At 41.4% G+C, this 27,331-nt stretch overlaps 3 protein-coding genes across 3 annotated transcripts in view; 1 reads left to right on the top strand and 2 right to left on the bottom strand.

The window, feature by feature from the left end:
- The first annotated feature begins 15,069 nt into the window (after positions 1 to 15,069).
- clec14a (C-type lectin domain containing 14A) lies at positions 15,070 to 17,232 on the top strand. Its single transcript, XM_021573952.3, has one exon. The coding sequence runs from the start codon at positions 15,504 to 15,506 to the stop codon at positions 16,755 to 16,757; it is 1,254 nt and encodes a 417-aa protein (XP_021429627.1). The 5' UTR covers positions 15,070 to 15,503; the 3' UTR covers positions 16,758 to 17,232.
- On the bottom strand, positions 15,449 to 19,377 carry sstr1a (somatostatin receptor 1a). Its single transcript, XM_021573953.3, has one exon. It carries the CDS (start codon positions 19,246 to 19,248, stop codon positions 18,142 to 18,144), a length of 1,107 nt encoding a protein of 368 aa, XP_021429628.1. The 5' UTR covers positions 19,249 to 19,377; the 3' UTR covers positions 15,449 to 18,141.
- Positions 19,378 to 26,941: 7,564 nt separating this feature from the next.
- ttc6 (tetratricopeptide repeat domain 6) overlaps positions 26,942 to 27,331 on the bottom strand; it is a 32,572-nt gene continuing 32,182 nt past the window's right edge. The window contains exon 31 of the mRNA XM_090211019.1: positions 26,942 to 27,269. Within this exon, the coding sequence (XP_090067145.1) occupies positions 27,136 to 27,269 (134 nt within the window). The 3' untranslated portion in view covers positions 26,942 to 27,135. The remainder of the gene's footprint in view (positions 27,270 to 27,331) is intronic.

Raw genomic sequence — 27,331 nt, 5'->3', positions numbered from 1 at the left:
TCGGCATCCTATTTCGCAACAAAGCATTCTTCACTCATGCTACCAAACATACCCTCGTAAAATTGACTATCCTACCGATCCTCGACTTCGGCGATGTCATTTACAAAATAGCCTCCAACACTCTCCTCAACAAATTGGATGCAGTCTATCACAGTGCCATCCGTTTTGTCACCAAAGCCCCATATACTATCCACCACTGCAACCTGTACGCTCTTGTTGGCTGGCCCTCGCTTCATACTCATCACCAAACCCACTGGCTCCAGGTCATCTACAAGTCTTTGCTAGGTAAAGCCCCGCTTATCTCAGTTCACTGGTCACCATAGCAGCAGCAGCCACCCGCAGTACGCGCTTCAGCAGGTATATATCACTGGTCACCCCCAAAGCCAAATCCTACTTTGGCCGCCTTTCCTTCCAGTTCTCTGCTGCCAATGACTGGAACAAACTGCAAAAATCGCTGAAGCTGGAGTCTCTTATCTCCCTCACTAACTTCAAGCACCAGCTATCAGAGCAGCTCACAGATCATTGCACCTGTACATAGCCCATCTGTAAATAGCCCATCCAACTACCTCATCCCCATACTGTATGTATTTATTTTGCTCCTTTGCACCTCAGTATCTCTACTTGCACATTTATATTCTGCACATCTATCACTCCAGTGTTTAATTGCTATATCGTAATTACCTCGCCACCATGGCCTATTTTATTGCCTTACCTCCCTTGTCTTACCTCATTTGCACACACTGTATATATACTTTTTTTCTACTGTATTATTGACTGTATGTTTGTTCCTTGTGCAACTCTGTGTTGTTGTATGTGTCGAACTGTTTAGCTTTATCTTGGCCAGGTCGCAGTTGCAAATGAGAACTTATTCTCAACTAGCCTACCTGGTTAAATAAAGGTGAAATAAATAAATCAATTTAAAAAAGGTCGGCTGCTGCCAATGTTGTGTGTAGTCACTGAGGCTGCTTCCCAAATGGCACACTGTTCCCTTTATAGTGAATAGGGTGCCATTTGGGACTCATCCCTGAGTGACTCTGGGCTGTGATGTAAAGGGGGTATAACGGGGCACAGGGAGCCAGGCTGGGATGGCAGCAGCCTGCTGAGTCCGTCATCATTAAGGCTGACCTTGGGCGCACAGGACACAGGGAGGGCTAGGACTGACTGAGGGAAGGGGAAGCACTGGGGAAGGTAGATGCTGTGTCCGCAATGGCACCCTATTCCTTATATAGCGCACTACATTTAATGGGGCCCTGGTCAAAATTAGTGCCATTTGGGACGAAGCCATAGTGTGAGGGGAATAGACTTAGGCTTTACAACAGACTTCACTGTACTTCTGGAGAAAAGGGTTACAACAGAAGGGTATTCGTCTTTGTAAGTATGATTATGAATAGCAATGATTTCAACTGAAATGACCTTGATGGTCTCCAGAGGGAAGGGGAATTTACATTGCCACCAGCAGCAGCAGAGAGACATGGTTCCTTCTTCCTTTCTCTGTGGAATAATATGAACAATGGGCCATTCTTGTTTTTGCTATTTGGAGAAATGTTTTACGAAATCCAAAAATTGAAATGAGTTGTCTCGGCTGGTTGATAACAGAATTTTGTAAATGCCTTTCTCTTGTGACGTTATAACCGTTTTATAGTGTTTGCCATTGGCTGTTGGTAAGTGTTCATGTGCTTAGTGTGACTCATTATTTAGAGTGTGAATAAGTAGGAGGTTGACCAGGCAACTGAAATTTCACACATGCCTACACTGATTTCAATCAAATGTGATTATGCCAGTAAGTGTGATATTAATCCACGTAATAGTGAATTTCCTGTTTGAAAACAAGGAAGTATATTTATAAAGCAGCTCTATTACATTGAGATTTTGAGGTTTGATTAGGCCTGAGTCAAGGAGAGCATCATTAATTCTACTGTATCCTATAACCCACTTGGATGAGTATTACAGGAAGAAGGCATTCGGTGACTTTATTCATATGCTTCATACCATTTTCTGCAGCAATTTGAAATGATTTCTTTCAGTTGAAGTATGAGGAGCAGATGAGGTCTGAATCATTCCCTCTCAGAAAGAGAGTGAATCATAGGAGATGATGCATTAAATTTAATCTTGATCTACTCCTCATACTGAAAGAAATCACTTCACATTGCTCCAAATGATGTAGATCAGGAGTGTCATTAAGATAACCCACAGAAATCACACCACGAACATAGTTCGATTTTTAAAACAATGAAAGAATATCAAACTCGGATAGTTTGTCGATTTTGTTTTGACTCCCTTTGAACACATTGCTCAAGAAGAAAGATATGCGATTGGGCTTTGATGCAAACCCAATTGGCCAAGGAAAACTATGCTATAACTGTCAGTTAGTGCTGAACCATCACACCCCAAATATAGCAGCAGGTTAATGGACTAACGACAGAACTACCAATTTATGGAGACTTCGTTTGTATCCCAAATGGCACCTTATTCCCTATATTGTGCACTAATCTTAACCAGGGCCCATAGAGCTCTGGTTAAAAGTAGTGCACTCTGTAGTGTATAGGGTGCTATTTGGGACACACATTTCATTTAATTGACCGCAATATAATAGCAGAGTTCCACACAAACAAAACAAACCATCACAGTAACCACAGTTGTGTGGTACCCTTCATGGAATTAGCGAGTAAAAGACAATAAATAGTCTGTTGTCAATCACATCTAGTGGGTAGTAATTTAATTGACATTTTCCGCAGAAAATCTACCACTGCAGTGGTGCCTTTGACACTAAGCGGTGAAGTGGTACACAGACAGTCTAAGTTACACCACCTGTCACATTCATTATATGAATCGGACCAAGGCGCAGCGTGGTATGCGTACATTCTTCTTTATTAAAGAAAGAACACTGACCAAAATAACAAAATGAACGAAACGTGATGCTAATATGAATAGAGCAGACAGGCAACTAAACATAGAGCAAGAACCCACGAACACAAAAGGGAAAATGGCTACCTAAATATGATCCCCAATCAGAGACAACGATAAACAGCTGCCTCTGATTGGGAACCATATCAGGCCACCATAGACATACAAATACCTAGACATACAAAAACCCTAGACAATACAAAACTAGCATACCCACCCTCGTCACACCCCGACCTGACCAAAATATAAAGAAAACAGAGATATCTAAGGTCAGAGCGTGACACCACCTTTTAGACAGCTTCATAGTTTCCACAGAATTATTCTGAACAAAAATATAAACGCAACATCTGAAGTGTTGGTCCCATGTTTCATGAGCTGAAATAAAAGATCCCAGAATCATTCCAGATGCGCGAAAAGCTTATTTATCTTAAATGTTGTGCACAAATTTGTTGAATGAAATGTCCACCAGAGCTGTTGACAGAGAATTGAATGTTCATTTCTCTACCATAAATCACCTCCAACGTCGTTATAGATTATTGGCCCTCACAACCGCAGACCACGTGTAACCATGCCAGCCCAGGACCTCCACACCTGGCCTCTTCACCTGTGGAATCGTCTGAGACCATCCACCTGGATTGCTGATGAAACTGAGGAGAATTTCTCTCTGTAATAAAGCCTTGTTAAAAGTTAATTTGTGGAATTTCTTTCCTTCTTAATGCATCAGTTGTATTTTGACAAGGCAGGGTTGGTATACAGAAGATAGCCCTATTTGGTAAAAGACCAAGTCCATTTTATGTCAAGAACAGCTCAAATAAGCATTTGCAAAAACCATCAAGCGCTATGATGAAACTGGCTCTCATGAGGACCGCCATAGGAAAAGAAGACCCAGAGTTACCTCTGCTGCAGAGGATAAGTTAATTAGAGTTACCAGCCTCAGAAATTGCAGCCCAAATAAATGCTTCACAGAGTTCAAGTAACAGACACATCTCAACATCAACTGTTCAGAGAAGACTGCGTGAATCAGGCCTTCAAGGTCGAATTGCTGCAAAGAAACCACTACTAAAGGACACCAATAAGAAGAAGAGACTTGATTGGGCCAAGAAACACGAGCAATGGACATTAAACCGGTGGAAATCTGTCCTTTGGTCTGATGGGTCCAAATTTGAGATTTTTGGTTCCAACCGCTGTGTCTTTGGGATGATTTCTGCATGTGTCGTTCCCACCATGAAGCATGGAGGAGGAGGTGTGATGGTGTTTTGCTGGTGACACTGTCTATGATTTATTAAGAGTTCAAGGCACGCTTAAACAGCCTGGCTACCACAGCATTCTGCAGCAAGACGCCATACCATCTGGTTTGCGCTTAGTAGGACTACCATTTGTTTTTCAACAGGACAATAACCCAAGACACCTCCAGAGAGAGAACAAATCCAATATGCATTGTACAGATACCTACTGTATCAACACAAAACTCTTCTGGCAAGACCCACGCAATTTAATAAATGGGAGGTGGGAGTCTCCCAAAAAGCTATGATTCAGATTCTGCTGACTGCATTATCTAATCACACAATATACCTTCCTCTTTTAGACAGTCAGGCCTAACTTAAATCAGAATAACCGACATCCACATTTCTTTCCATTGATATTCCTTTCAATAATGGACCGTATGGCATTCTGTCATGGATTACTGTCACAACAGGGCCAAGAGTTTTAAATATAAACAGATGAATGCATGGCAGTAGAATAGTGGCTATATCCCAAATACTATCACAACTTTTGACAAGGGCCCATTGGGTTCTGGCCAAAATAGTGCACTATAAAGGGAATAGGGTGACATTTGGGATATACAACGTGAGTCTTTCTTTGCTCCAGCAGGCTCTGAGAAGAGACGTCACCGGCAAGGCCCTCTACAAATCCTCTCTGTTTAACATAATATTTACAAAGCTTGTTCCCATTCTCGTGGAACCTACAAGGCCACATTCCTAGAAAGCATTAATATTCATGGAATGTCATCTTTGATATAACGTCCTGCCACCAAAAAAACAACTAAAACTCTAAACCAACCAGAGATTTTGCAGCTCTGACATCAGTACGGGTGTCAGGTGCAGTTTGGAGAGGTGGTGTGGAAGGTGAGGCCAAAGCACGGGTCATGCAGCCCCAATCTAACAGGGCAGGATATAGAGATCCTTATTATCACTGCACTGTGGTTTGGAGAGGTGGTGGGGATGATGAGGCCGAGGGGTTGATCCAAGAGACAAGTCAGGTTGCATGTTGGAGTCTTTTCTGGTCCCGCAAGACTAATGCAAACCCATAGCCATTTTGTGCTTCTCAAAAGAGGCACTCACATTGCTACTATGTGCTAATGTTGATTCAGAATAGTTTAATGTTGAAGTCTCAGGAGAAGGAGATGTGAGCGTCAGAGGGCGGTCTAAGGACTCTCTTCAGCAGACAGAACAGCTGTTATATTTTGCATTCCTGCTAGAACTGCTCACTGGAAAGCTTTAAAAAAAAAAAGGAAAAAAAAGCATTGTGTGAATTGAGATGCTCCAAGGATGCAGTTTACACCATTCTTTGTGTTCATGTGTATGTACAATTGGTCTCTTGAGGCTACAAGGAAATGTGCAACATTCAGCATGCAGTCACTAACAGCAGCAGCACACCAGCTCCAGCAAAGTGGGAGAACACTAGCAGAACTGTGAAGTCAAATCAGACCCGCTTTCATAGATCTCAATTTCCCATGTACTTTATGTGCAGAATCTATTATTTAAAGATAATGTCCTTGAACCAGACCTCATACAGCCGTATTGATAAATCAACACAGCATCAATAGTTACCATACATATTGGTCCTTTCTGTTGTAACCCTGTATTGATGTGTTCCTTTTTAATGAGGAACACTCATCCGGTTCTTTCATAGCTGGCTAGCTTTAATCGTTCTACTACTGCTCAAAAAGACTGCTGCACTTAGCTTTCCTCAACATACGGTTCTGCTATCTTTGGCTCGACAAAGAAGATGCCAAGAAAGATGATTATGATGAATAGGGTACTATTGGATTCAATGCTTTTTGAGTTGTTTACAATGAAATAGAGTGGAAAGAAAAAGACTGGAACACTATGGAGGGGCCATCAAAGACAATAGCGGTAGATCAACAACTGTAACTACTTTGGTATTTCAGTGAAAGGAAGCTTTTACCAGACCATAGTGAACTATTATGGGACAGATAGTTAGGTTGATATTATGTGACAGATAGTCAGATTGATATTACGGGACAGATAGTTAGGTTGATATTATGGGACAGATATTCAGATTGATATTATGGGACAGATAGTTAGGTTGATATTATGGGACAGATAGTTAGGTTGATATTATGGGACAGATAGTTAGGTTGATATTACGGGACAGATAGTCAGATTGATATTATGGGACAGATAGTCAGATTGATATTATGGGACAGATAGTCAGATTGATATTATGGGACAGATAGTTAGTTTGATATTATGGGACAGATGGTCAGATTGATATTATGGGACAGATAGTTAGATTGATATTATGGGACAGATAATTAGATTGACTGTCGACAGTACAACATTATTTTAAATCGCTGAGATTAGTGTGCACCATTTTCCAACAGTTGTCAGGTTCAAGGAACAATGTAAAAAAAAAAAGCCTGATGGCTGTTGAAATGTAACAATATAACAGTGTAACAATTTCTCCTGTAGGGCGTTTTTCCTGTTAATTACCCCCCCCCCCAAAAAAAACCAGGGAAAAATAATTAGTTAAAAACACTTGCAGTCAATGATTAAATGCATTTTTCACTCTCAATGAAAACCCCTTCGCTGCCTTAATCAAGCTATCTATTAATGAAACTATTGCTCATTGTGGCTCATTCAAATACACAACAGGATCCACCTTGTGGTTGTAATGCCACACACATACCATTGTTGTATTTGTATTATTAGAACAAATCAAGTGATGAAATGTCTTTGACACAAGTTGACAAATGAGTTATATCGTGTAGTACGTGTAGATAGATGTATTGTGTTGTTCTATACTGTTTTAAACCATTATGTTAGTAATGGTACTTGTATTTTGTATTTATTAAGGATCCCCATTACTCTTTCTGGGGTCCAAACACATGAAGGCATTTACATTCCAAAAGATAAAACAGTACATAATATAACATTGTTACACCCCTACATATCCACAACACAAAATGTATAATACCACCATACAACAATATTACAATGTACGTGTGTGTAGAGTGCGTGTGCTAGCGTCCGTGTGTGTCTCTTCACAGTCCCCGCTCTTTCATAAGGTGTACTTTTATCTGTTTTTTAAAACCTTGCATCAGTTACCTGATGTGCAATAGAGTTCCATGTAGACATGGCTCTATGTAGCACTGTGCACCTCCCATAGTCTGTTCTGGACTTGGGGATTGTGAAGAGTCCTCTGGTGGCATGTCTTGTGAGGTATGTATGGGTGTCTGAGCTATGTGCTAGTAGTTTAAACAGAAACCTCGGTGCATTCAACATGTCAACACTTCTTACAAATACAAGTAGTGATGAAGTGAATCTCTCCCTCACTTTGAGCCAGGAAAGATTGACATGCATATCATTAATGTTAGCTTTCCGTGTACATTTAAGGGCCAGCAGTGCTTCCCTGTTCTGAGCCAATTGTAATTTTCCTAAGTCCCTCTTCGTGGCGCCTGACCACACGACTGAACAGTAGTCCAGGTGCGACAAAACTAGGCAGGCACGTGCACGGGGAAGGTCTACCAGTGCCCGAGCACATGCCCCTTTAGGCAGGTTTTATAAATTTCAATTTTTTTATTTTGTCAATGTTGTTCAGAACCCATGGTCCGCAAGTCTTTGAGCATCTACCTCTGTCTGTGCACAGCCCTGTATAAGGAACAAAGCACCAACATCTTCTCTGCTGCTGATGGGGATTTCCCTGTGTTGATATTGACTTTGTTGACCTACTTAGAAATGGTGGATCAGATCTGGGATTTCAATTCGACTTCCCTTTTCAAGACAATGGGAGAAAAGAACCAGGAAACACCTAACTCCATCACACTGTATACCAAGATCCTTCTGCATATCAAGGGTCTGCTTTAACCTGGCTGACATTACTAGTCTATGAAATTACCTTCATTCATTTGTAGCTTTTTTTGACCATTTACTTCCCCAAATCCGCTCTGCTGTCAAATCACACTGCAGCGACATCTGTAGCTTTGATTTACACCGTTGTAAAGGCTGCCTGACTGTCTGTCAGAGAAACTGTTACACCTGGGACTAAAAGGTGCGTGTCACTTCTCGATGGATAGAGTACATTTGACATATCACAATTGAAGCCCTGTCATGCTGCATGGCTATGCATCCTCTCCTTGAACTGCTACTTCAGCTCCTTTTCTTGCCGATCTGCATCTGTGTGTTTTCCATGTACCCTTTCAGAGCTCTGTTATTTATCTCCGGCTTTTCACCCACCTACAATCTCTGCATTGATATGGAATCAATGAAGAATTCCCCATCTGATCGTGATCTTCTCTTTGGCAATGCTCCAGCAAAACCACTAAGGCAGAGTAATCCTCTTTGGGTCAGTGGTTCTAGAAGCCCACAGGAGGTGCAAGATTTTGTTGCATAGCACTAATGCATGATTGCTGGCTAGTTGAATCAGGTATGTCAGTACGGAGCTGGAAGAAAGGGTCCCCAGGACCAGGATTGAAGAACAAGTGCTCTTAGGTTATTTTCCTATATTCAGTACAAGGCATATTGTGGTTAAATGACCATCCCACTTGCATTAGGATAACAGAGCTAACAATAAACAAGTCTTCAACAGGTTTTAAACTTATCTAAATACCTTACTTTCATACGCAGGTAATTAGCATATGCCTGTAAAAAGAGAGGGGAAACAAACACATCAGTTTCACCTCAGCAGCGTATTCAATATTGCGTCTGTGACATTCATTTCCCATTTGAATGATTCCCTAAAGATGAAATCAAGAGATGTTTTCAGCTAAGAGAAATCGCTCCCTCTTGGGATTTGGAAGGGGGAATGTTAATCAAAGTAAATATCAGGATCCTCTGTGCCAATGATAATGGTTTATAGTTACAGCTCCTCTCGCTCTTTCCCTCCCACTTTCTTTCTCTCCCTCTCTCTGTTGCTCTCCTTACCTTTACATCTCTTTCTCTCTCCATCTCGTTCTCTCTCTCTCTCTCTCTCCCTCTACCCAACAACTCACAAGGCAGGTAGTGAGTCAGAGGACAACAGGGAGAGGCGGTAAACTGTAATTAAATATCCAGGGCTAATCCGCATGAGATTGATGTGCCACACCTATAAATAGTCCTTATAGTCATCCTGTTGCCTAGAAATTATGGTAACTTTTGCTGTCTCGCTCCCTGGGCTGTTTCACAATAGGAAAGAATGGGGGTTGGCCGGGATTTGGCTGCCTGTGGTCTGTGGTGATAACACTACTGCAATAATGGAGCCTCCTGGGGAAAGATGAAACATTTCCTCTCCTTACAAAAATGAAAGGATGTGGCTTTATTGAGAGAGGAGCTGAGAGACGAGTCCCTTTATCACTTCCTTTACAATCACAGACCTGATTTAAAAGAAGAGCAGTTTAGAGGTGAGAGAAAGGAGTGTCAAACTGCTGTCTGGTCTAACTATTACCGTGTCAATTCATTTCCTGGATACTCACCAAGGTTCCAATCCTTTCAAGTACTATGTCGAGGACAAAGGATCAATATCTGCTTCAAAATGAAAGCATTTCCCACAGCACTTACCTGTATTGGATACATGTGGTTGGACAGAGATGTCAGTTAATCCCAGGTCATACTGTGAACAATACAGTGGCAAAAGCAAAGCACTGTGTTCTAACAAACGTAATACTATTTGTACTGCGCAATTGTGATTCAGCAGTAATGTCAGAAAGAAGGTCAGTTGCCATTACCAGTTAGGTTGAAATGTCTCAGAGGTTCTAAAAAATATGATGTCCATTTTCTTGTAGCTATCTGAGGTCATCCTCAGGTCATACGGTGAACAATACCGTGGAAAAAGCAAACAAGCTTTCTGATGGACTGAATACTGCACAATCGGAATCCATGCTTTAAGATTGTGTTGATCACGTGGACTGGGATGTGTTGAGGGTAGCCTCTGAGAATAACATAGACGAATACACGGATATGGTGACTGAGTCCATCAGGAAGTGTATAGGAGATGTTGTTCCCACTGTGACTATTAAACCCTACCCAACCAGAAACTGTGGATAGATGGAAGCATTCGCGCTAAACTGAAAGCGCAAACCACCTTATTGAATCACGGCAAGGTGACTGGGAGTATGGCCGAATACAAACAGTGTAATTATTCCCTCCGTAAGGCAATCAAACAGGCAAAACGTCAGTAGAGAGACAAAGTGGAGTCGCAATTCAACGGCTCAGATGTGAGACGTATGTGGCAGGGTCTACAGACAATCACGGATAACAAAGGGAAAATCAGCCACGTCGCGGACACCGACGTCTTGCTTCCGGACAAGTTAAACACCTTCTTCACCCGCTTTGAGGATAACACAGTGCCACAGACGCGGCCCGCTACCAAGGACTGTGGGCTCTCCTTCTCCATGGCCGACGTGAGTAAAACATTTAAGCGTGTTAACCCTCGCAAGGCTGCCAGTACAGACGGCATCCCTAGCTGCGTCCTCAGAGCACGTGCAGACTAGCTGGCTGGAGTGTATACGGGCATATTCAATCTCTCCCTATCCCAGGCTGCTGTCCCCACTTGCTTCAAGATGTCCACCATTGTTCCTGTACCCAAGAAAGCAAAGGTAACTGAACTAAATGGCTATTGCCTCATTGCACTCACTTGTCATCATGAAGTGCTTTGAGAGACTAGTCAAGGATCATATCACCTCTACCTTACCTGACACCCTAGACCCAATTAAATTTGCTTACCGCCCCAATAGATCCACAGACGACGCCATTGCCATCGCACTGCACACTGCCCTATCCCATCTGGACAATAGGAATACCTATGTAAGAATGCTGTTTATTGACTATAGCTCAGCATTCAACACCATAGTACCCTCCAAGCTCATCATTAAGCTCGGTGCCCTGGGTCTGAACCCCACCCTGTGCAACTGGGTCCTGGACTTCCTGACGAGCTGCCTCTAGGTGGTGAAGGTAGGAAACAAGACCTCCACTTCGCTGATCCTCAACACTGGGCTGTATCAGTACAGGTGCATCAAGGCTGGGACCGAGAGACTGAAAAACAGCTTCTATCTCAAGGCCATCAGACTGGCCACTTTAATAATGGAACACTAGTCACTTTAATAATGTTTACATAATGCTTTACTTATCTCATATGTATATACTGTATTCTATTCTCCTGTATTCTAGTCAATGCCACTCCGACATTTCTCAATCTAATATTTATATATTTCTTAAATACATTATTTGACTTTTAGATTTGTGTATTGTTAGATACTACTGCACTGTTGGAGCTAGGAACACAAGCTACACCAGCAATAACATCTGATAAATATGTGTATGTGACCAATAAAATTGGATTTGATTTGAATACTAGATACATGGGAATAAAATTAATGGTAAAGTACAAGGAACATTTTCTACAGCCTTCTCATGTAGAGCTGTGTCAACTAACATAATCATTGTTACGTTTCCCAGTTTCTGTGTTGGTGTGGGTTTGTATGTGTGTGTGTATTTCAGGAAATGGAATCCTGGATTCCTCAAGCAGTGTTCCTTTATCAGGAGGGGAGAGCGTCTGTGACGTCCTGTGTTGGTTGTTAGGCCATGAAAGTTTTTGTTGAAAGTATTTTGTAGCTGCTACTCCTGAGGTATGTGTATGTCAATAGGATTAGTGTTTTTGATTATTAAAATAGTTCACTTTAAGTTAGTCATTATTCTGTTTTATTTGTTCGGGGGGAAGGGGAACACACCGTGGAAGTGTTTAGGCAAGAGGCCTGCGGACATACATAACCCATAGTATTTACTCTGTCTATGCACACTAGGTAAGACCTGGGCAGATCACCCCCTGTATTTTGGTTAGGGCACTAGGAGGTACTAAAAGATGAAGTAGTGGGTAGGCAGGTAAGGTAGGAGTGGGGACACTTTTACTTTCTTTGCTTTGGTTCCGTCCAGACCATTTCCCCCACAATACCTTGTTAAGAATATAAATTAAACTGTAATTTTCTCTGCCTCTGTCGTCCTCCCCCTCCACCTACAATCACATACCTTTTTCACTCCACGGGGAGTTTAGTTGTAGCAGGGTGTTGCATTCCCTCCGACCAAGAGGCGTACGTAACAATTAGCTACAGTAAAGCGTGAACAACGCTTCTATAGATAAGTGTGTTGTCAGAAAGCATTTGCGTTGACTTGCTGTCACTACTGAATATCATTCCTCATTAACATTTTACTGCAGTGGGCTAAATCAGGGTCACACAGATTGTTACGTGGTAGTCTTAAACAAATCTACTTTGAAACCCAAGTATGCACCTCCTTACACATGGTTCTGGGCTTAAAAAGAGAAGACACCTGTACCATGTCAGATATAGAGATGAAATGATTACATTTTGAGTCTGCATCCCGATATTACTTTGTTACACTTGATATACATAACAGAAGACTGCAATATAACAAAACTGTTTGACATAGAAACACCACATCTTTTAATTTATCATCTTTATTAATGATGAATTTGTGAAAAATATTAATAACATTCCACCCATGAGGCCAAAGAGGGCGCTTTTGGTAATTGACTGCAGGAAAGGGCTACGTCAATATTAGCACATCTGTTTACCCACAGGTGTCATTGTGTACTGATTCATTAAATGTCATCATATTTTATTCATGTGTTGAGAGGCTGAGAGAACACCGCCAGTGTTCTGTTCAATTAGCAGGTTACACTTTTAATTGGATCTAAGAGAAACTGGACTGTCCTTAACCTGGTAAATGTACTAATAGACAGCTTTGTCAACTTACACACACACACAGCCAACCATTTCATGTTACCAACGAGTACATTTATTTCTCTCTATTGGTATAACATTTTTAATATTTGCAGGGACTTATTGAGAGTAATTCCAGGGTTCTTGGGACCACATGGTATTTATGGGCTCAGTGTGGATTCATCTCTATGTGTCATGACTGGGCTGCCTCCCACCCTCCCACACAGTATATCAGTCTTCATGTATCACTGCAGCTCCATTCAGAGAGAGAGAGAGAGAGAGAGAGACCCTGCAATTACCCAGCATACTGTTAGACTGTCCTATTATAAACTCAAGTGTTGGAGAAAAAAATATACTCTATTTGCCACAAAACCTTAAATGAGAGGCTCAGTTGGCCATGATATTCAAACATTGCTATATGTTAGGCAGATGGCATAATGCTTCATATTCATTCTGAAAAGAAAGCTGCTTTTGATGAACATGGACATTCAAAGCTCATGGTCGGTCAAAAGAATGGCATCAATATATCCATTTTCCAACAGGTAGCTTAGAACCACTAGAGATCATTTCATCAGATCACAAGCTATCGTCTGTATCAGTCCGTACTGTTTGTGGGAGGGTTGCACACAGCCACCGTGTAAATGAAATGTGTTGGTACTGTAATACACACCACCCACCCAGCACACCACAGCAATGTTTCACTTATTGTTGCATAATGAGGGCTAAACACTTAATTTAGGATCCAGAACATGCAGATGGGTAATTCAAATAGAGAAAGGAACCGTGTAAAACACTGTGTTATAATATCGTAATATGTCATTGGGAATCAGAGCGATGGAAAATGGATGACAGGGAAGAGGATATAACAGAGTTAGTGCTGTCAGAACTGTTGTGTTTACATTGATGAGGTACAACAGCAAACTGAAAGGGGAGGTTTAGCTTAAGAACAAACTAAGCAGTCTAAATCACTTAGAGGGGGGGTGAGGGGCTATCAAAAAGTGGGATGACCGTGAGGAGCATCCTTGAAGTAATCTGCTCATATTGTATGTTTTCTTGACTATACTAATTGATACTGGATGATTTAACCACTCATTGTATTGCTACATGAATTGGTGTGCACTAAAAATGGCAATAACTGAGTATTCAGAAATATTGTGGTATAATAACATTTTAGACATTTGGAATCCTGATTCCCACAGTGAGTAGAATGACTATGTGCTGTTAATCATTGACTAATTTGTTAACCCAGAGGGAGCTAACAATCTGGAGGTCCTGGGGCTCTATGTATCAAGCGTCTCAGAGTAGGAGTGCTGATCTAGGATCAGTTTTGCCCTTTAGATCACAATGAATAAGATTACAGAGACAGGGGTAATAGATCAGTAATCTTACATTACTCTAAGGTACTTGATACATACAGGCCCTGAAGGATAAGATGCACATTGCTCTGCTCTCAGCGCTCCAAGGGGTGTTAAGTATATACGATGCAAATGATGATACAGATGCTCTACCCACAATACTTTGCAATTCACACTGAAACCATAAAGTCTGTGGAACAAGGCGGGGTTGTTTCTTTTTTTGGTCTTAAATTGAAGGTATTAAACCGTTTTGTGGTAACAACAATTAGATTAAAACCTAAGTGGTGTTCCCATACATTTCTACAGTAAGTAGGCAAATGGAAGAGTGACTTCACTTGATTGTTCTCGCTCTCTGATGGCTTTCGGGGTGACTTCTTTTCCTGTCACTAATAATGCAATTTCCTCTGGTTCCCCAGCCCCTCCCGTATTTGTGTCCCTCTGACTGCTCCTGTCTGAGTAGTACTGTGGACACAGCCCTCTCATATTTGGGTTGTGCTCAATCCCTCAAAGTCAGCCTCTCTTCCTGCCATTCTCTAGCACTTCCTTCAGGAAGCATCTGCTTATTTCTGACAATGAAGCTCTGCAGCATAATCAAAATAATAGTAATTTACTCAGGGAACATGGAATAATCTGTGTATCCCAAGTGAGGGACCCCCTGAATGCCTCACAAAGTGTAGTTGTTATTTAATGACACCATTCTGAGTTTCCTGTTTCAGGGTTGACCAAACCACACGAGGGGTCTATTCCCCGAGGGAATGAATCATACAAAGTCCACTTTGTATCATCACATCCTGATACCAGGACCGTTCATCAGCAGGCTGGCATATCCTCTCACAAGTTCTGTTTATCCAGTTGGATGTGTGCACCTCTCTGGTTCTCTTTTCTGTGAAGTAAAACTTCCTGCAGCTCCGACAAAAACAAAAGTGAAGCTGGCCTGGTGATCTCACAGGGAAATATGATCAAAGAATCAAAGGATGTCAGTTACTGGAGTTAGGCTGATAGCACCTGGACTACATTAGTGTATTTTTCTCACAACTCATTCAGGCGTTGGACCTTAGGCTACTGTGTACTTTAATGCATGGGTAATTAGATTCTAAGTTGCTGTTGTTTGGCTGTGCCACCACCTTCTCTGCAGAGGAAGTGGATGGCTGTATCAAGTCTAAGCACACTTCCTGTGCTTGTTGTCTTGGGAGGACCTATTAGGGGCAGCTAAGAAAGCAGCAGCAAAATGAGCATTGTCAGCCAGTCCATTACAGGAGCGGCTAGCAGGAGGACCATTGTCAGTCTGAATGAGAAACACTACCGTCAGATCGATGGTGCAAGCAGGGAGAATGGAGTACTATTGGATATGCCTGTGGAGTGTCTTGGGGGTAGGTTTGTGCGTTCCTGTTGCTAAACCCTATTACCTTCATCATCATCCTCTCAACTTTGACAAAGCTTCAGAAGCCTGTCAGCCTGGCAGTTTCCTAACTAAAGTGGCCAGTATGGAGGAAGCCTCGAAGATTTTGAAAGAAATCTCGGAAACACTATCCAAAGAACGTACATTTCAGTTCTGGGTTGGCTTGATGAAAGGAAAGGGGTCTTGCGTGAAACATGACGCACCTCTGAATGGTTTCAAGTGGACGGTGGATAACAGCAGCGACACAGAACTGGATCAGTGGAAGTATTTGCCCAAACCAACCTGCACGGGTATATACTGTGTATTTCTCTCTGGTGAGTTTAATGGAACTGAGATTGTGAACTGGGGATTTGTTTCCAGTACCTGTAAGACAGAGTATCCATTCATTTGTAAACAACGTAATGGAGAGGTACCTATCATGAAGCAGTGTCTTACCCCACACATACCAGATGCCCGATTACTCAGGCCAGACCCAAAGGATCACAATAAACTGAATCTGGATTGTGGGTTTGGGAAAATGTTTGAACTGACTTGCTCTGCAACGACTCTAACATGGGAACGTGATGATGGATCGGATATACGTGGCATTTGTGCTTCATGCAAAGCAGGTTATATGACAGATGGGTCTGGAAACTGTGTGGACATTGACGAATGCAGAGATCGGCCCTGTAAAGACCAGTGTGTCAACACTGAGGGTTCTTTCCTCTGTAAATGCTATGATAAAAATAAAAATCTTCAAGATGAGGGCTCAATGGCATGCAACGAACTACCAGCAGCTACCATTGCTCCTGAAGGTAGTGACAACCATTTGGTCCAAGACTATACCCCAACTTCTAAGCCAGCAATTCAGGAGAAGCCTTTTCTCGCCTCTCTGCCGGACCAACACACTACAACTTCCCCTACAGACGACATTGAGATAGCGGACAAGAGTGGAGACCAAGCCTACATTTTCATACCTGTGCTGATAGCAGTGATGGCCTTGGTCGTTCTATTAGTCGTGGTGTTATCTATTGTTAAGTGCTGCCTCAGGAGGCGATCACAGAAACTGGCCATGAAAAATGCAGAGAAAATGGCAATGAAGAGGGCGGAGTCCTCCAAGGAAAAATACTCCCTGGAAAACGCAAATGAGAAGGAGGCAACTTAAGCAGCAGGAGTGTGAACGAAGGCCACAGATAAGACTCAGACAACCTGAAGGTTTTAACTGACAATGTATACGATCTCTCATCACTTCCTTACATCAATAAGCACTGGAATAAAATGTGTTTATTGACAGGATTGTTATCTGCAGTAGGTCACTGTACAGGCTTTGGATATTATTGTTTTATTGTGAGGATTTGTATATGGGCTGAGGGCTCACATTTCTTCATAATATTTGCTAGGCCTTTATGTTGCATTTACTTATTTTATTGCCGTACTGTATATATGTGGTTTGTATATATGTCATCGTGTAACATATGAAGATGAATTTGATGCTTCAGTATTTTGGAAGTCTCTAGTCCCGATATAAAGGATGATAACCTCTGCCCGTGGTGTAAAATGCTCAGCCCATAAACCTAGGTCAGTCTCATTTCAAAAGAAAGACACTATCTTGTCAATAAATCAACTGTTTATAAAAGCAATAGATTGTATTATCATTGAAAATAAAGGATGAATCAATTCTGAGCAAACAGACACTGTGGGCAGGTTTACCCACTGGGTAAAAACTGGTTGAATCAACGTTGTTTCAATAAAAATATTTTTGGGGGTTTAAATCAAAGTGATGACGTTGAATCAACGTGGAAAACTGATTGGATTTGATCAAAAGTCATCAATGTAAGGGAATTTCGTGTCGTATTATTACAAATCTAATGACACGAGGACATTTTTGGTTGATTGCACGTTTCATTCAACAACCAATTGAAAACTAGACGTTGAACTGACGTCCGTGCCCAGTGGCTATTTTCTACAAATAGCTGAGTAAATCTGCACCAAAGATAAGAGGACAGCGGATAAGAGATAGCTGGGCTGCTCTTTCCGGACCAGGATGTGGTTGTTTTGCTAAGGTGAACAAGTGTTCATGTTGCTCTTTGCCTGAAAGATTTAAAAGCGAAGATCACTGATGCTGTTTTAACTTGAATTTGCGCAATTAATAATTCATCATAGAGACTGAGTATGAATCTGAACTTAAACTGCACATCTTGGTTTACTCTCCAAGATATCTGCAATAGATTAATCATAAGCAGCACTGTCTAACACTTTTTCTTCTGTGCTCACACAGTGGAAATAATATCACTCCGGAAGCCTCTAGTAGTGCCAGTCGGTTTCAGCTCTGTGGGCGACTTGTCCTAATTGGAGGACTATTACGCACAGTGCCACCTTGTAATAATACGAACAATAATAAGACATTTGGATTATTTAACATTTTAATTGCGTTCAAATAGTTGCAAGTAAACAACATTAATACATATCGAAGTAACCGCCTAGTAATGAGCGAAACACTCAGTGGTCACGTTTATGATTTTTGTTAATTTCATCATGTCCATATGCTGCTACAGTGTCGTTGTCCTAGAAGTACAGGTTCCATTTCTATACGTGCCATCACATTCCATATTGTCCGGTTGAAATTCATCCACACTGTAACCACGACTTTTCAGAGCCGTGGCATAGTAATCTATTGGTTCTTCCGTTGCATTGTCCATCCAGCGCAGGCACAAAATTCTTTGGAACGAACGTTTGAAATTGTCTGATAAAAATCCGTACAGTATAGGGTTGGCGCAGCTATTTGCGTATCCCAGAATAACTGCGAGTTGCATGAGTGTTGCGTTATGGTGCTCCACAAAAACATTGACGAGCTGCACAATGTGAAAGGGCATCCAACAGATGACAAACACGGTCACCACCATCATCACCATCAGAGTGATCTTTCTCTCCGACTTCTTACGCTGCTGCCAACCTGCCTTCAGTGCCACCACTCTCATCTTGGCGATGATGAGGATGTAACACATACAGATAGCAATGACTGGGAACAGAAAGCCCATGAGAAAGGCATAGATCACAAACACAGCCATCCACTGGTTAACTGGCTTTGGCATCTGAATGTTGCAAGCGACCGAACCGTCCAAATTTGGAACGGTGGTGGAAAATATAATAATGGGCAAAATGACCAGGATAGAAAACATCCAAACCCCAAAGTTGACTATTTTAGCTATTGTGGGTCTCCTGTACCGGGAGGCTTTGATGGGGTGCACAACCGCGATATATCGGTCTATGCTAAGTACAGTTAAGCAGTAAATACTGGTAAACATATTAATAGCATCAACACTTAGAACAAGGCGGCAGAGAAGGGAGCCGAAAGGCCAGTGGTGAAGGAGTGAAGATGTCACCAAGAAAGGGACACTCAGCATAAGTAACTCGTCCGCTATGGCCAGATTCAGAATGTAGATATTTGTTGCAGTTTTCATTTTGGCATATCTGAAAATGACATAGATAACCATAGAGTTCCCGCACAGTCCGACCAAACAGACAACCGAGTAAATGAAGGAGATGAGGATTGCGCTGCCTTGAGACTCGCTGTACGTTTCGTTCCCAGACGAGTTGTTCATTAGGAAAAAACCGTCCTCCAGGGTTAGATTCCTGAAAGAGCTGTTGGGGAGCATTTTGGCTGTGTTTTTCCAGAAGAATCCTCAAAAAATTAGGCCTATGTCTTCTGTTAAATAATTCATTTCAATCAGTGCGACTGTCCAGGGAACCCATCTCCTCACGGGAGTTGCTCTGTGCTGTGGCGCGCAGACGGTGCGTTGTTTCAGGACCATGGATAGCTACCGATGATCTAGTCATTTCAGAGACGCAACGTCAGACGTTGTAAAATGACGTTGTGTTGGGGTCATAGCCTAGGTCCTAATCGATATAAACCACTATAACCTAGAATAGGAATCTGTTATCGAGCGTCATAACACCCACAGTCAATTTCAACTGATTGATTGGTAAAATGCTGCAGTCTTGTGTCTTTTGATGACGATGCACAATAGTTAAATGTTCCCCAGGTTGTTTTCGTCGTATCAGCAATTTCACAATTGAATCAAACATACACTCAGCACTACTGAACATTTATGAGACTAATACAATTGCATAAATTGTGGACGGACATACAGTGCCTTCAGAAAGTATTCACACCCCTTGACTTGTTTTCACATTGTGTTACAACCTGAATTTAAAATGGATTCAATTTTTTTTTGGGGGGGGGGGGTCACTGACCTACACACAACACCCAATAACGTCAAAGTGGAATTGTTTTTAGAAATTAATAAAAAATGAAAAGCTGAAATGTCTAGAGTCAATAAGTATTCAACCCCTTTGTTATGTCAAGCCTAAATAAGGCTAGAGCTTGAAGAATGTGTCCTTATGGATTATTGTGTGTAAATGGGTGAGAAAAAAATCGCTTTAATACATTTTTAGCTCAGGCTTTAACACAACAAAATGTGGAATAAGTCAAGGGGTAAGAATACTTTCTGAAGGATATTCTGTATATTGTGATATTTAACAAAAGCGATGTGTCATCTTCTTTGGGATTTTCATCTAAAAATTTGAATCAAAAAGAAGACCTGGCAAGTGTCGGCTACAGACGAAAAAGATAAAGTCTTCCTTTTGAAATAGGTGGGCTGTCATCCCAACTGTAACTGAATTATTACAGATGACCAAATCACAAAGAATATCCACATCACAGGTGACGGTCATATCATTCATTTATGATGAATGAAGAAAATCAATCAAAGTGCGTCATACTCAGATCACAGAATGTGGCCCTCTGGTACACAAACAGATTAGAGAATCACTGAAAATCTAAGTAAGTAAATAGAGTTTCATTAGGAAATCCAAATGCAATATCCGTGCTGACAAAGTTGGATAATGGAGCAGTTGCCGGCTCTAATGTGACAGCTTGATGTTTAATCTTGCACAACTGACCAAATGGCCAAGAGACATTAGATGCCACCCACTGGTGGCATTTTTCACCCAACTTGTAATTTAAATCCAATGACATGGTTCTAATGGTTGTTGAATTCATGTTAGTTGATAACGCAGCCAAATGTATACTGAACAAAATATAAACGCAACATGCAACAATTTCAAAGATTTTACTGAGTTACAGTTCATATAAGGAAATCAATCAATTGAAATTAATTCATTAGGCCCTAATCTATGGATTTCAATATGACTGGGAATACAGATATGTGTCTGTTGGTAACAGAAAGCTTAAATTATTATTATTTTTTTTTAAAGGTAGGGGCGTGGATCAGAAAACCAGTCAGTATCTGTTGTGACCACAATTTGTCTCATGCAGCGTGATACATCCTTCATGAAGAGTTGATCAGGGTGTTGATTGTGGCCTGTGGAATGTTGTCCCACTCCTCTTCAATGGCTGTGCGAAGTTGCTGGATATTGGCGGGAACTGGAACGCAGTGTCCGTACACATCCCACAAATTCTCAATGGATGGCATGTCTGGTGAGTATGCAGGCCATGGAAGAACTGAGACATTTTCAGCTTCCAGGAATTGTGTACAGATCATTGTAAAATGGGGCCGTGTATTTTAGTATGTATTTTTTTACGGCACAACAATGGGCCTCAGGATCTTGTCACGGTATCTCTGTGCATTCAAATTGCCATCAATAAAATGCGATAGTGTTCTCTTTTCCGTAGCTTATGCCTGCCCATACCATAACCCCACCGTCACCTTGGGACAATCTGTTCACAACGTTGACATCAGCAAACCGCTCACCCACACAACGCCATGCACGTGGTCTGCAGTTGTGAGGCCGGTTGGAAGTACTGCTAAATTCTCTAAAACAACGATGGAAGAGAATGGCAAAGAAAGTAACATTCAATTATCTGGCAACAGCTCTGGTGGACATTCCTGGAGTCAGCATGCCAATTGCACGCTCCCTCAAAACTTGAGACATCTGTGGCATTGTGTTGTGTGACAAAACCAACACTTTACATGTTGCATGTATATTTTTGTTCTGTGTAAATCAAAACTAGACGTTGAACTGCCGTCAGTGCCCAGTGGGCAGTAAACTGAGTAACTTGTACAAAACATGCATCGTTTTTATGAGCAATAACTAACAAGGTTTAGATTTCCTCAGCTCAAGACAATATTTGAATTAATTGTGAAATTGTAAGAGCTCAAGATGGAAGTAAAATAAACATGTTCCATTAGAATGCAACAAACAATGTTGGATTGGAAAACAAAAGATTCTCCTCTTTAAGAAACACAATCCATTCAGTTGGGTCAGCCATATCATTTTTGCATGCATTGTTTTCAGAGAATGACTGCATGATTGCCCTTCAATTCAACAAGCCATACAAGCCGTCTCAGTGCATAAGTGGAACAGATGGTTGTGTTCATACTCCTCTCTCCTTCATTACTCCTCTCTCCTTCATTACTCATCTCTCCTTTATTACTCCTCTCCTTTATTACTCCTCTCTCCTTCATTACTCCTCTCTCCTTCATTACTCATCTCTCCTTCATTACTCCTCTCTCCTTTATTACTCCTCTCTCCTTTATTACTCCTCTCCTTTATTACGCCTCTCTCCTTCATTACTCCTCTCTCCATTACTCATCTCTCCTTTATTACTCCTCTCCTTTATTACTCCTCTCTCCTTCATTACTCCTCTCTCCTTCATTACTCCTCTCTCCTTTATTACTCCTCTCTCCTTTATTACTCCTCTCTCCTTTATTACTCCTCTCTCCTTCATTACTACTCTCTCCTTCATTACTCCTCTCTCTTTCATTACTCCTCTCTCCTTCATTACTCCTCTCTCCTTCATTACTCCTCTCTCCTTTATTACTCCTCTCTCCTTCATTACTCCTCTCTCCTTCATTACTAATCTCTCCTTCATTACTCCTCACTCCTTCATTACTCCTCTCTCCTTTATTACTCCTCTCTCCTTTATTACTCCTCTCTTCTTCATTACGCCTCTCTCCTTCATTACTCCTCTCTCCTTTATTACTCCTCTCCTTTATTACTCCTGTCCTTTATTACTCCTCTCCTTCATTACTCCTCTCTCCTTCATTACTCCTCTCTCCTTTATTACTCCTCTCTCCTTTATTACTCCTCTCTTCTTCATTACTCCTCTCTCCTTCATTACTCCTCTCTCCTTTATTACTCCTCTCCTTTATTACTCCTCTCCTTTATTACTCCTCTCCTTCATTACTCCTCTCTCCTTCATTACTCCTCTCTCCTTCATTACTTCTCTCTCCTTCATTACTCCTCTCCTTCATTACTCCTCTCTCCTTCATTACTAATCTCTCCTTTATTACTCCTCTCTCCTTCATTACTCCTCTCTCCTTCATTACTCCTCTCCTTTATTACTCCTCTCTCCTTCATTACTCCTCTCTCCTTTATTACTCCTCTCTTCTTCATTACTCCTCTCTCCTTTATTACTCCTCTCCTTTATTACTCCTCTCCTTTAGTACTCCTCTCCTTCATTACTCCTCTCTCCTTCATTACTCCTCTCTCCTTCATTACTTCTCTCTCCTTCATTACTCCTCTCTACTTTATTACTCCTCTCTCCTTCATTACTCCTCTCTCCTTCATTACTCCTCTCCTTTATTACTCCTCTCCTTTATTACTCCTCTCTCCTTCATTACTCCTCTCTCCTTCATTACTCATCTCTCCTTTATTACTCCTCTCTCCTTCATTACTCCTCTCTCCTTCATTACTCCTCTCTCCTTCAATACTCCTCTCTCCTTCAATACTCCTCTCTCCTTCATTACTCCTCTCTCCTTTATTACGCCTCTCTCCTTTATTACGCCTCTCTCCTTCATTACTCCTCTCTCCTTCATTACTCCTCTCTCCTTCATTACTCCTCTCTCCTTCATTACTAATATCTCCTTTATTACTCCTCTCTCCTTCATTACTCCTCTCTCCTTCATTACTCCTCTCTCCTTTATTACTCCTCTCTCCTTCATTACTCCTCTCTCCTTCATTACTCCTCTCTCCTTTATTACTCCTCTCTCCTTCATTACTCCTCTCTCCTTCATTACTCCTCTCTCCTTCATTACTAATATCTCCTTTATTACTCCTCTCTCCTTCATTACTCCTCTCTCCTTCATTACTCCTCTCTCCTTTATTACTCCTCTCTCCTTCATTACTCCTCTCTCCTTCATTACTCATCTCTCCTTCATTACTTCTCTCTCCTTTATTACTCCTCTCTCCTTTATTACTCCTCTCTCCTTCATTACTAATATCTCCTTTATTACTCCTCTCTCCTTCATTACTCCTCTCTCCTTTATTACTCCTCTCTCCTTCATTACTCCTCTCTCCTTCATTACTCCTCTCTCCTTTATTACTCCTCTCTCCTTCATTACTCCTCTCTCCTTCATGACTCCTCTCTCCTTTATTACTCCTCTCTCCTTCATTACTCCTCTCTCCTTCATTACTCCTCTCTCCTTCATTACTCCTCTCTCCTTCATTACTAATATCTCCTTTATTACTCCTCTCTCCTTCATTACTCCTCTCTCCTTTATTACTCCTCTCTCCTTCATTACTCCTCTCTCCTTCATTACTCCTCTCTCCTTCATTACTCCTCTCTCCTTCATTACTCCTCTCTCCTTTATTACTCCTCTCTCCTTCATGACTCCTCTCTCCTTTATTACTCCTCTCTCCTTCATTACTCCTCTCTCCTTCATTACTCATCTCTCCTTCATTACTCCTCTCTCCTTCATTACTCCTCTCTCCTTTATTACTCCTCTCCTTTATTACTCCTCTCCTTTATTACTCCTCTCCTTCATTACTCCTCTCTCCTTCATTACTCCTCTCTCCTTTATTACTCCTCTCTCCTTTATTACTCCTCTCTTCTTCTTTACTCCTCTCTCCTTCATTACTCCTCTCTCCTTTATTACTCCTCTCCTTTATTACTCCTCTCCTTTATTACTCCTCTCCTTCATTACTCCTCTCTCCTTCATTACTCCTCTCTCCTTCATTACTCCTCTCTCTTTCATTACTCCTCTCTCCTTCATTACTAATATCTCCTTTATTACTCCTCTCTCCTTCATTACTCCTCTCTCCTTTATTACTCCTCTCTCCTTCATTACTCCTCTCTCCTTCATTACTCCTCTCTCCTTTATTACTCCTCTCTCCTTTATTACTCCTCTCTCCTTCATTACTCCTCTCTCCTTCATTACTCCTCTCTCCTTCATTACTAATATCTCCTTTATTACTCCTCTCTCCTTCATTACTCCTCTCTCCTTTATTACTCCTCTCTCCTTCATTACTCCTCTCTCCTTCATTACTCATCTCTCCTTCATTACTTCTCTCTCCTTTATTACTCCTCTCTCCTTTATTACTCCTCTCTCCTTCATTACTCCTCTCTCCTTCATTACTCCTCTCTCCTTCATTACTAATATCTCCTTTATTACTCCTCTCTCCTTCATTACTCCTCTCTCCTGTATTACTCCTCTCTCCTTCATTACTCCTCTCTCCTTCATTACTAATATCTCCTTTATTACTCCTCTCTCCTTCATGACTCCTCTCTCCTTTATTACTCCTCTCTCCTTCATTACTCCTCTCTCCTTCATTACTCCTCTCTCCTTCATTACTAATATCTCCTTTATTACTCCTCTCTCCTTCATTACTCCTCTCTCCTTTATTACTCCTCTCTCCTTCATTACTCCTCTCTCCTTCATTACTAATATCTCCTTTATTACTCCTCTCTCCTTCATGACTCCTCTCTCCTTTATTACTCCTCTCTCCTTCATTACTCCTCTCTCCTTCATTACTCATCTCTCCTTCATTACTCCTCTCTCCTTCATTACTCATCTCTCCTTCATTACTCATCTCTCCTTTATTACTCCTCTCTCCTTTATTACTCCTCTCTCCTTCATTACTCCTCTCTCCTTTATTACTCCTCTCCTTTATTACTCCTCTCCTTTATTACTCCTCTCTCCTTCATTACTCATCTCTCCTTTATTACTCCTCTCTCCTTTATTACTCCTCTCCTTTATTACTCCTCTCCTTCATTACTCCTCTCTCCTTCATTACTCCTCTCTCCTTCATTACTCATCTCTCTCCCTCTCCTCCCAACCCACCCCCCCCAAACCCTCCATCCCTCCCCTGGAGGCACGCCAGTTCATTTGGCAGGTGTTTTTTTATACTCCACAGGCCTCCTCTTTCCTCTCTCTATATAGCTCCTGTTTTATGGAGACTGACTCAGCTGATTTGGATTGGCAAGAAATAACCCAGGTCCTTAACTGGGAAAGAGCTCCAAAGCCAAGGAAATACTACCTCTGTGTTTGTTTGTTGGGATACTGTGTATGATGAGACAAAATGGTCTCTATCTGATTCAATCACTGGCACTGCAAGCAGTTAATAACCTCTCAGGGGAATTCATGAAGGGAGATATTGAACTTGGCACAAAGCAATTCAAACAACCTCAAAAAACGTGATTTTCCTGTGTTTTATATATACTGTATTTCCACACTGTGAAATTGTGAACATTTTGATAATACCCTTTTAGTGTAAAAGCTGTTTGAAAAGACCGCCTTTTCAGGGTGTTTTGCATGGGTGGAGTTTTGACCTGCCTGGCGACATCACCAGTATAAGTTAATAGACCATTAACAAAGAGAGTTTCAAACCTCTCTGCCAATAACAAATGGTTTTCAGGTTACATATGTAACAGTTAAGAATGTGCCCATAAGCTCACTTCACAGCCTGCTTGAAATGTTGCTGATGGAGCAATCCAATTGGTACCTTCTGTATAGCTCAAACAATTGGTATGTTGTCAAAGAGGACGTTCACGTGTGTTTGCGAGAAGGGGATCACTGGTTGGAGCACGGTATGGGGACAGGAACAGTGGAGCAAGATATACCGTGAGTAGCAAACTGATGTCGGTTTCACTGGTGGTCAGTTTCACTGGTGCCGTAACCCGGATTGTGTGTGACTAAGGTACTAACAAACATACAAACAGATAGAGACAGATCCATAGTGGTCCAACCCCCCCTCCCCCATTTCATTGTGGGGGACAACAATCACAGTAAGGTACTTAAAGATGCTTTTTAAAGGTTTTATATCATTTTAGTCAGTAGTAGTCACGAGCCAAAACGGGTCCCTGAAAATTGTGCACAATTGTGTAGAACGTCATTAATTGCATATGATATGTTACATCCTGATTATTATTATTTTTTAAATAAGTTCAATTACAATTCATACAATACGTTACAAATTTCAACGTGCCAAAGATCCTGTTCAATCTCTAATTGTTACCCAGAAACAATTTGATATTGAGATAAAAATGTCTGCATTGGCCCTTTAAGACAGGATTGCACATTAAAGACTACTCATAAAACACTCATGTGAATGTCATGGAAGTTTTATTAAACATATAACAACAAATATAACAAATATTGAAGATTCTGATGCCCACTATATCACAAAGTACACACTTTGATGAACAGCATATATTTCCTCAGTCAACCATAACATGTCATGTTGAGTAGCATCATAAGGAAACAGATGGTATAGTATCGCTAATATGGGGTTGGCTCATCTCAGCCCTCCAGTGCCTCTTGGAGTTCCACTGCTGTTCTATAGTCCTGCATCGCTTGGTCAGTCAAGCCCAGGTGGCCTCTGACATCAGCACGGAGCTTGTAGACCAGGGCATCGTTGGGCTGGAGGAGAAGAGCTAGGGAATACATATACTTTAAGACCAAGACCAGAAAGTTTGAGGGTGTCTATTTATAGCTA

Source organism: Oncorhynchus mykiss, chromosome 19, assembly GCF_057628025.1.
Source record: "Oncorhynchus mykiss isolate SJ-2025 chromosome 19, ASM5762802v1, whole genome shotgun sequence".
Lineage (NCBI taxonomy): Eukaryota > Metazoa > Chordata > Actinopteri > Salmoniformes > Salmonidae > Oncorhynchus > Oncorhynchus mykiss.
This window is presented reverse-complemented; position numbering and strand designations above follow the sequence as displayed.